Source organism: Oryzias melastigma, linkage group LG8 (assembly GCF_002922805.2).
Source record: "Oryzias melastigma strain HK-1 linkage group LG8, ASM292280v2, whole genome shotgun sequence".
Lineage (NCBI taxonomy): Eukaryota > Metazoa > Chordata > Actinopteri > Beloniformes > Adrianichthyidae > Oryzias > Oryzias melastigma.
The window spans coordinates 3,774,228-3,785,221 of record NC_050519.1 but is presented as its reverse complement, the minus strand read 5'-3'; the positions used below and the strand labels follow the sequence as shown (position 1 = coordinate 3,785,221).

General features: G+C 35.2%; 1 protein-coding gene across 1 annotated transcript; it reads right to left on the bottom strand.

Moving 5' to 3' along the window:
• Positions 1–7,083: 7,083 nt before the first annotated feature.
• On the bottom strand, positions 7,084–9,691 carry ndufa4l (NADH:ubiquinone oxidoreductase subunit A4, like). The gene is made up of 4 exons (XM_024272530.1): positions 9,491–9,691; positions 8,835–8,923; positions 8,361–8,421; positions 7,084–8,084 (listed from the first exon to the last, which is right to left on the bottom strand). The coding sequence occupies exons 1-4, from the start codon at positions 9,530–9,532 to the stop codon at positions 8,028–8,030; spliced, it is 249 nt and encodes an 82-aa protein (XP_024128298.1). The 5' UTR covers positions 9,533–9,691; the 3' UTR covers positions 7,084–8,027.
• Positions 9,692–10,994: the final 1,303 nt, after the last annotated feature.

Below are 10,994 nucleotides of genomic sequence, written 5' to 3'. Positions count from 1 at the left end.
GTTCTTTCATTTTGATCAACTTGAGCCAACAATTCATGATTTTTGTGATTTTTCCATTTAAAATGTGCGAGCGACAGGGGAACGCTATTTTTGCTAGCACGCCAACAGATAGTCCTGCACGATATAGATTTTTTTGTAGTTAGGGATGAATCTTAAATTCTTTTATACTATTTTATATCCTCAACATGTTTTTTTTGTTTTGTTTTGTTTTTTGGAGCCTGTATGAGATTTTGGTCCCATTTATTTTTACATTTGTTTTTCCTGCTGTGATGTCATCGTTTTTTGGAAGGGAGGGGTTTCCATTTACTGTGCCTAAAAACATTTTAACTGGGGTGTGTGTAAATTTTGGTGGTTAAATATTTTCTAAAAACACAAAGAATTACAAAAAACATCCGGTCCTTGCCGCCCAGGACATAAAATACAGAATTCATTGTGCAGCAAAAACAACAACAACAACAACAAAAAAACTAATCACATGTTCCAGATTCTGAATAAAACAATTATGTAGAAATGTTTATAAGGGATTTCTTCAATCTAAAAGCAGCGTTTTATTGCAGAGTGAACCTCCAAAGGCTCGTTCCAACACTGATCCATTAAACAGTGAATTAAGGTAATGAGGATCTGACTGTTCCCTCTGCAGCTTCTCAGCGTGAACGTGGAGTCGCTCAACCGTCGAGTCACCAAACATGTTCCCACACACGACTCACACTTAAATGTTGGTGACTTCTTGGACCATGCTTTGGTGATTTCTGTAACTTGTGGTGCAGAAGGAGTCTGGTTGCTGATGTCAGTGTGGCTCTAATCAGCTGTTGGCAGGCGGATGATCCGGCGGGCTCTCCCCGCGGCGGCACCCTGGGTCGAAAGCCGGTTTGAAGTTTAATGATGCCAGCTGCCAGCTCCACCAGGCTGTGAGTGTTAATGAGCTGGCACCGGTGGCGGACCGGGCCACAGCAGCAGCACCTGGAAATGTAGCTCAAGTTCCAGAGGGGCGGGGCTCCGCCGGGGCTGTTCGGGGGCCTGCTGGAGACCCAGGACAGCACTGAGAGGCCCGCGTCTCTTTGAAGAGCGCCCCAATTTCCATATTTCATTACGCAGTGCTGACTGACAAGGCCCTGCCAGATGTTCTATTTTCAGCTATTTAAATTTTGACCTGCTTTCTTACTATAGATGCAAAAAGAAAAAAGGCTGCAGAATTCATCAAAACAAAGATGCCAAGGATGGTGGGAAGTTGCGGCGTGTTCGTTTTTGATTCTTTGTGTTTTTCCAGCTTTATCAAACTCCAAAAAAGAAAGATCTACTCCAAGGAAAATTGTGTTTTTTGGTGTTTTTGACATAATTTTGTTGCATTTTCCTTACAATAAAGGATATTTACACGAAAAAATTAGGATCAAAGCTACATTTTTGAGTATTACTTTATATAAATTGTTGCAGATAAGGAAAAAGCTTGTAATTGTTCTAATTAAATTATCATTCATAATTAAGTTAATAAATTAAAGTTTTAAAAAATTGCATTCTGTGAGCTATTTGGACTGTTTTGGCATGAACTACGATTTTTTTAGGCTATTTTGGGAGTTTAGCTAATATTTCAGCTACATGCTAGCTGTTTTGGCCAGCTTTAATGCTAGCTGTTTTGGCCAATTTAAACTTTTTAAAAAGTTTTTTAGGTTTTCTTTGGAGTTAGGCTAATATTTACACGGTAGCTGGTTTGGAAATTTTAGGCTTTTTTTCATTTTTTGGGGGGAGCTATTATGAAATTTTGCTATTATTCAGCTACATGCTAGCTGTCTTGGCGAATTTAGGCTTTTTTCTTTTTTTTAGGCTATTTTGAAGTTAAACTACTTTTCAGCTACATGCTAGCTGTCTTGGCAAATTTAGGCTTTTTTTGTTTTTTAGGCTGGTTTGGAGTTTAGCTAATATTTTAGCTAAATGCTAGCTGTTTTGGCCAACTTAAACTTTTTTTTTAGTTTTTTTTTTTAGTTAGGCTAACACTGTTTAGGCTTTGTGTAGTTTTTTTTAGGCTATTTTAAAGTTTTGGTATTTTTCAGCCACATGTTAGTTGTTTTGGCTAATTTAAGCTTTTTTACAAAATTATTAGGCTTTTTTTGGAGTTAGGCTAATATTTACATGCTAGCTGTTTAGGCTAATTTATGCTATTTTTCGTTTTTTTAGGCTGTTTTGAAGCTTAGCTATTTTTTCAGCTAAATTCTAGCTGTTTTGGCTAATTTTTTTTAAGCTATTTCGAGGTTTAGCTAGTTTTTTTAAAGGGAAATGCTACCTGTTTTGGCCAACCTATTTTTTTATTTTTTTTTAAGCTAATTTGGCATATAGCTATTATTTTAGCTGGCTATCAGCTTCATCGTTTGTAGCTATTATTTCAGCATCTTCAGTGGCCAAATTTAGCTCAAATCATTCACGCTAGCATTATTGCAGCTAGGTAATGCTACATATCTAGTTCATAAATATGTAAAAAGTTACACCTTTAAAGTTTTAAAAATGTAGTTTTAGAGTGTTGAAAAAATGTTTATCCCGTTCGGCCCACGACCTCAAGTGTGTTTTGGATTTTGGTCCCCTGTGCGATTGAGTTTGACACCCCTGATGTGAGGACAAAGGGATGATGGGAAATAAAGTCAGGCTCACTTTGTTCTCACAACTCAAAGGGGAATTTCTAATTAACTCCTGCCACTCTTCAGAAACTATGTCCTAGAAAATTACATTCTTAAAAACAATTTTACCTTTAAACATCATAATAATAATAATAAAAACACTAGGAATGCTTTTAAATATCAAAAGATGATCTGACTTTTCTACATTTCTACAGACATTTCTCTCTCCGGAGTTGCAGGATGAGGCTCATTTGCTATTTCGGGGATCAAACCTGAGACCTTGTATTTATGAGACAGTCTCTAACCATCCAGCCAGTCCAGAGCTGAATGGGCTCCATAGTGAGTGATGCATGTTCTGAAACACCACATAAAACTGGCTCGCTCTGCCTCCCTGTCCTTGAGATATCGGAGATGATTAATTCTTGTGGTATTCCTTTTGAAACGGCTCTTAAATTGCAGCGTCCGTACTCAATCCCTCATGCAAAAATACACAGACAACCCTGACCTTTTTGTGCATCTGTTGCAAATGCACTTTGTCATCCTCAATGCACAAGCTCAAGGATCAATACGCTTTTGGTGAAATAAAACTTCTATAACTAAGTCCCTGTCCGCTGGCAGAGCGCGCGTCCTTGTCTGGACTTCATGAACACAAAACTGAAAAACACCAGAGGAGAAAGGAGGGAGGGGAGGCAAATGACAAAGCAGAGGTGACAGAGGAGCACAGGGAAAGCAGCCCTGAGCTCGGCAGTAAGGAGGAAAAAATCATGTGAAGCAAAAAAAAATATAAAGCACCCTTGAAAACATACTCTGGATTTTTTAAAAATTTGAACCCTCACTATTCTATGAACTCACCAGTAGGTTTAAAAACCAAACCTCCGTATAGTCGGTACAGTTTTATACATGAAAGTTACTTTAGTTTGAAATTATTGATTTAAGCAAAATACTAGAAGTAGAAAAGTTGCATAACGCTAGTGTGAATCCTTTTTGCTGAATGAGGTCCCTGAAGCTATTTGCAGAAAATGGTGATACAATTCACTTTAATTGGTGAAGGGATTTGCTAAAATGTAAAAGCTATTTGCAAAATGTTAAATTAGCTAAAAGACTTGAAATTTTGTTAAGGAACTATGAAAGAGCTCTAAAGTTGACCTAAATTTCTTAAAACTTTGTAGTAAAATTGCTTTAAAATCCTCAATACAAGCCAATTTTGCAAAAAATATTTAGTGCGTTGCTTAAATATGAGCTAAATTCCAAATTAGCCCCCAAAAAGCTAACTCATTACTTACTAGCTAAACTCCAAAATAAAATTTCCCAGTGATCATATTTGAACTATTAACTATATTTGTCAAAAATGTTAGTTTGTTGCCAAAAACAGAAACTCTAAATTAGGCTATAAAAACCTCAGCAAATAACAATTTAGTCAAAAACGTTAGCATGTTGCTAAAATATTAGCTAAACTCCAAAATAGCCTAAAATTTCCCAGTGAACTATATTTGAACTATGGACTATATTTGTCAAAAATGTTAGTTTGTTGCCAAAAAATAGAAACTAAACTCTAAATTAGGCTATAAAAATCTAAAAAGAAAATAACAATTTAGTCAAAAACGTTAGCATATTGATAAAATATTAGCTGCACTCCAAAATAGCCAACAAAAACCATCAGTATGTCCCAAATGAGCTAGCAAAATGCTAATATAACAGCTCAATGCCAATTTTCTTATAAATTACTATAAAATATGAAATCCCATGAATATATTCAAAGGTTTGTTGCTAATCTACTTAAAAATACTAAATATGAAGACTTATTCTTTTCAAATGGGGCATATTTTGCTTAATTTTTCAACAAATATAGTTTTTAATACCCAAAATACAAGCAGTAATGTCCTGAGCAAGCTGAACGTTTGATACCAAGATGCTGAAATTGCAGAAAGTGCGATTGAGTTTTTACGTGTCAAAAAACGTACGCTGTAGTGTGAATGCTTTGAAGAATTCACAAAATTATGATCCATAAATGTGACACAAATTCTTGTATTCAGTGGAGCTTTGCCTGTTTTTTTAGACAATTTTCACATCATTCTGGCTTTGTTATTTGATTTATACATGTGTTATGTCTCTACGTGTTTGATCTATACTATAAAATGGTTTAATGTATTTTTTTTACATTTTTGCAGTAAAAATGGACAAAATTAACCATTTTTTTTAAGTTTCAGGTTCATTGTGGAATTATAGTGAAAGTTTTCTGTAAAAACAAAGAAGTTGGTGCTGTAAGCAAGATGGGTATCAAGTATTGCCACAAAAACTGATTTAAAGATTAATTATTAAAACAAATTGTAGTTTTTTAAATAAAATTGCTCAATAAGGTCTCCAACTACTAATGCTTGAGCATAAGAAAAATTACATAAAAAGTCACCAAAAGTTGCATCAGAAAAATGTGTTTCCAATCAAATTAGCAGCTTTTTGTGGTTTTAATTAAACTATTTTGTAAATTTGAGATTTGAGAGTTGATAATAAAACAAAGAAAATTTGTTACACTTCATAATACGATTCCTTAACAAGCTTTATAAACACATTAACAAACATTATTAATGTGTTTTAGTAAGACGTTTATTAGCATAATAAGCCAAATAAGGTTTATTAACATACTTTGTTGGATTAATTAACTTCTAAAGATAGGTCGTTTTCTATCAAGGCCATATTAACAACTTAACAAATTTATTAAATATCTTTGTCAACATTATATCGAGTGTTTTTCATCACCTCATCCTAAGTGTTATCAAAAATTGTTCTTATGTTAGAATGGAAAGGATTGTTTACAGCAATTTTATCCAATCTTGCTTTGTTTTGCAAACTGGAGTCCAGTAGATACAAAAGAATTCCACCAATAATCTTTTGGTTTAATGCATCCACTGTGAGATTCCTGGAAACAGGAACTTTGCTGCAGGATTCTCTGCACACCTCTGTGTTTCTGGACGGCGTGACCAGAGGCCTGACCTTTCGCAGAGAATTTTGCAGCGGCAGCAATCGCCCTGTGCCGCGTTTCACATTATTTTCCCTCATTATTTTCTCCCTTTTCACTGCTACTTTTGCGGCGTGGCACAGAAGAGCTGCATTCAACAGAGGGGTCACGGTGCAGGAGGAGGGAGGTAAAGACGCAGGTCAGATTTGGCGTTACAATTGTTTGCAGCGATTTCTCAGCGGTTTTTTTTTTCCTTCCTGCAGTGAAGTTGTTTGAACTCTTAAACCTTCAGCTGAGCATCAAAAGTGGAACACTGGAGCCGATTCTGTTCTGATGAATAGAAATGCTTCTCAGGGAAATAAGAAGAAAACCTTTGATTTTTGTTGGTAAATAAACAAAAATGTGTCATTAAAAGCAATAACACTGTGGGATGACCTTTCACCTTTTTAAAAGCTTGTGGTGGGAAACTTCACCTGCTAAAGTTCTCTGTAAAGGGTGCAAAAAAAATATCGATTTAGTGAAATATTATCGCGATACTTGTATTTATACTGCCAAGGCGATATTTAAATTGATTTTTTTTTTTTTTTATAAAAATGTTCCCAGTAGTGTTTTAATTCTGATTATGAAGTTTTTAACCAAAATACCACAACCTAAATGTCTTAAAAAGCCATTTTTCATGTTGATCTGAAGCCTCTGTTTCCAAAACCAGCTCTGAGGGGGCGTGGCTTTTGGAGCTCCGCCCTTGTCTGATTATGATAGCTCTGTGTCTCACTGCACCACCCAACAATGATGTTCCTGTTCGGTCTATTAAGAGCTGCAAAGATTTATTTTGCTTAATTGTATGCTTTTTTTTTTGTTTTAACTGATTATGTGCTGAAAACATCTGCAAAAGTCAAATTAAAAATGGCAAAAAATTAGTTTAATTCAAACAGAATATTCCAGTGACTTCACTAGTTTGACAAAATACAGAAATATAGAAGCTGAGTGGAAAGCCAAGGACATCAGTAATGATTTTTATCTGTATTCGACTGATCTTTGTCCACTTTTTTAGTATCCTTCCACAAAAATGTAACTTCCGATGTCAAGAATGACTGTGAATATTCAATTTTTCTGAAGGAAAATCCTTTTCTCTGCTCAGAATTCATTTCTATGGTGAAATAAAGATTTTTTTCAGATTTCCTTATTCTGTCTTTTTTTTTAATAGATCCACATTTACATTTTTGTCTGTGTAATCAGAGGTAACGCTGCATAATCTGATCCGGAGCATGACTGTTTGGGAATGCTACGGTTAGGAAAATTGGCTTGAAATGTTTTCCATTCACACCTGATCTTTTTCAGAGCAGAATCCAAGACACACCTGATAAGGATCTGCTTGTAAAACGTGTCAGCTCCTTTAACTTAGAGTTCATCACTCATCCCTTTTTTCTTTTGGTGTAAAATAGTCAAAAACAGTCAATAAAATCAGTTTTTCAACCTCAAATAGCATGAAATACAAATGTAACCTCAGAGATTAAAGGACTTTCAAAGCAGGTTTTACAAATTTATTGAATCTACAAAACTATTAACATACAAATGTTTACAAAAAGCTAAAATTTAGATTAAAAAACAGGCAGTAGTGGTTAATCAGAAACTAGCGTTCCATGTTATCACAGTGTCTGTAGAAGAAAACTATCCAAGAACAGAACATTAAAATCAATTCTGCTCCACAGTTTAACTTCTGAGGATGAAAAATGGAAATATTAATAAATTTGTACACACTCCCCCCCCGAGTGAACGTGTGAAGATTCAATTTTAGGTTTCTATTCAAATCCGAAGGTCTCCTTGACATTTTCCTCGCCGCCTCAGCTGCTCATGCTTGTCGGCGCTCTCCAGCTGCAGACGGAACGGAGTGACCCGGTGACATTTACAGACTCATCTGGCTGAGAGTGATCAAACTCGGGAGGAGAAACACCTTCAAATGTCCCACAGGGACGCGTTGCCGTCTGCCCTGTGGGAGACGTCTTTAGGGTTTTTGGAAATTCAAAATAAAAGCACTTTTGATGTAGGATTTCATAAATTTAACTGCAGATTTTTTTTCAAAAATAAGGCAGAGGGAGTTGAAGCTGAAGTAGCTCGGATAACACTTCACTCAGGTGACGTTAGGATAGAAAAAAAGGATGGGGATCAGGTTGTTGGGATGCAAATGCAAAGAAAGCATGAAAGCTGCAGTGAAAATAAGCATGCAAGGCAGCAACACAAGTAAAATCATGAAGGAAATGAGGAGCAAATGATAAAACAAAACATGTTTTCTCTTGTATGAAGGAGGAAACTCCTTTTTTATTGATGCACATGGAAACAGTTAAATGGTAATGAGATGAAGAAACTTAAATAAGTGTGCGGATTTAGCATCTGCATCTCCCAAATGAAAAATTCCCAATGAAGACGGTTGTGCGGATTTTCTTGTTGCGCTTTTGGTCCAGCAGGTTTGATCTTTAGAAGTCGGGACGGTCTTTCTTCAGCTTGCTGTAGTCCATGCTCACGGCGAAGAACTGCAAGGAAATAGAAACGTTTTTGCCTCAAACACAACATGCATTTACATGTTTATTTCAAAATACTATGAAGACAAAAAGGTTAATGACTTTAAAAGATTTGTTTCCTCTGGCCAGCGTTAACCAGCTTATGAGCTTTCATTAGTGGAGTTGAAAGACTTATCCACGGCTCTGCAGCACCGCTGGCAGAGATTCAAACTTGGAATGAAACCGCTTAACGCCTCTTTCAAAGAGACCAACACCTGAGAAGTTCCACTAAAAATCCCTGAAATTTACCTTGTACTGATCGGTCGGGCCGAGTTTGTTCCACGGCTCAGGGTTGTTCTTGCGGTCCCAACTGAAAAATAGAAGAAAATAAAAGATTTTCACACACAGAATTAGATCACTGTAATTGTAGAACTGAGAATGAAGATACTTTTTTTTACCCAGAATCCCTTGTTTTGTCTTAGCTGAAATGGTATCTTTATTGTGACAGTTTCATCCAACGAATTTATCATTTTTAACCTTTTTATGCAGACAAATGACACTTAATGAACCTAATAAAAAGGTGTTTATTATGAATAAAGCAAATGTTTATTTATAAAACTGTCACCTCAAAGCCCCCTTTTTTGGCAAGAAATTGCTTATATCTAAGACAGAATGTAGTCTAAAAGTCTAAATGGAAGCCTAAACTACTTAATAGTGATTTATGCGGATTTAAATGTACATTTAAAGATGAAAAAAAGCATGAAATCGCATTTGAATTCGTACCTGACATCAGGGTTTCTCAATCCCAATCGAGCGAGGTACAGCATGGACATGGCGGCGCCTCCCCCGATGAAGAAGAAGAGGGGGATCAGCTGTGTGTAAAAGTAATAAAAGGTAAACATCACACTTTTTCATGACAAAAAACAGTGTTATCACAACATCACGTGACCAAAGACTTGTGAAACACGATCTTCGTCCTTGAGAAAAGCATCTGTTTAGGGTTTAGATGAGCGTGTTTAAACCAAACACACAACGTCCAATGACAGAAAAGGTTGAAAATGACTAAAACAAAAAATATATACTTTTAAAAGTCATTTTATTGTAGGTGACGCATTTTTTTTTTACTATAGAAAGATAAATTTAGCAGATGTTAGCGTTACTCTATTTTGAATTATAGATGGGACACATTCACGTGATGAATAAACACTAAAAAACAACAAAAATGTTCAATAAAACATGTTTTATGATGCATATATTTAATAAATGTGCTTTAATTATAAACTGAATTCATTTCAGACTTTCAAAATTAAGAAAACACCCATCACGAGCTCGCTAAAGCTACAATCGCTACGGAAACAAGCTAGGCTACATTAGCCACAAAAATTCGCTCTTTCGGTTTTTTTCCCATCAGCATCTTTACTTTAACGACGTTAACTTACCGCCGGGTGGTTGCGCAGTTGTTTGCGGATCGTAACGAGCATTGTGCTGACCGTACAGATCGGCTCGTTCGCGGTTTGTGTAGAAATAAACCGATTATAATTTGACACGCCAAACGCTGCGCAGCGTAATCTGAGAGAATTTGCGGAAGAAGGCCGAGGAGGGATGATTAGGATGCCACACAAATGCCTGAGAAAAAAAGAGATAAAAAACATGTATTTTTATCGTAAATATTTTTATGAGGTACGTAATCTTGTTTTTATTTATATTTGCTATTAAATTTTGACATTTTTATCGATTAATGTTCATCTAATATTAGACGTTTTTATGGCATTTTACGCTGGCATTACATTTCCCCCCTTTTTAAAGATTGTTGTTTGGTGAAAAAAAATATATTTTTTGTACTGATATTCAATTTTTAATCATTTTGTGTGGCGTTAATTATATTTATTTGGATTTAGTGAATTAGTTTCCCTCAAAATATATTGTGTTATTTCTTTATGGTTCAGCAGAATCTTTAGGATAATGATAGATTTGTATCTGATTCTTGTGAGCTTCATCATGAAGCTGTAGAAACACGGTGACATTGATGGAGATAACAGGCAGTAACTGATAGCGCTTCAGATCTAATCAGTGCTTTAGGATGCCAGCAGGGGGTGCTGTTGCTTTTTCAGTGCCATTCTGTAAAGGTGCATTGATTTTTATCAAGTGTATTTAAATTACATTTTTGCTGAGCAGCAAAACAGTTATGATTTGGTTCTAAAGAAACTTTATAGTAAGTACTTACAGTGACAAATATAAATTGAACCATCATAATTAAAGGAATATTGTACAACAAAAAATATTTTTTTAAAAAGGGTTTTACTTTGATGAAAGTTAGGTCTAATTTAGATCTAAAAGCAGAAGAAAGAAAATATATTCCTTAAATGAGGGTGAATCGCACAAGGGGCCATAATCCAAATCACACCTTAGGTCACGGGCCGAACAGGATAAAAATTTATTGAACTTTACGGAAAATGCTAAAGCTAATAACTAGCTAAAATATTAGCTTAATGCCAAATTAGCCTAAAAATAATAATAATTATTAAAAAAGCGTAGGTTAGCCAAAACAACTAGCATGTCGCTGAAAAACTAGCTAAGCTTCATAATATCAGAAAAAAACTGAAATAGTCTAAATTAGCCAAAACAGCTAGCATGTAGCTGAAATTTTTTACACATCCTTACTGTACAAATATGCACATAGTCTGAATACTTTGACATTTACTTTTATACTGCACAATTCTTTGCATATATATTTTTGCATGTTTTTTTATACTTTACATTGTATTTTATATTGTCTTGCTGCATTTCTTTTGCCAAACGGTTGCTGCGATTTCATTGTCCTTCTGATAATGACAATAAAGGTCTATCTATCTAAATATTAGCTAAAGTCCAAAATAGCCTAAAAATGCCTAAATTGGACCAAACAGCTAGCATGTAGCTGAAAAATTAGCTAAAGTCTAAAAT

Bases quoted from the DNA above. Each gene is read 5' to 3' on its own strand.
- ndufa4l (XM_024272530.1), bottom strand. From the start codon at position 9,532: ATGCTCGTTACGATCCGCAAACAACTGCGCAACCACCCGGCG. The intron at 8,924-9,490 runs GTAAGTTAACGT...TTTTACACACAG, and splicing joins AACTGCGCAACCACCCGGCG to CTGATCCCCCTCTTCTTCTT. The intron at 8,085-8,360 runs GTAAATTTCAGG...ATTTCCTTGCAG, and splicing joins GCCCGACCGATCAGTACAAG to TTCTTCGCCGTGAGCATGGA.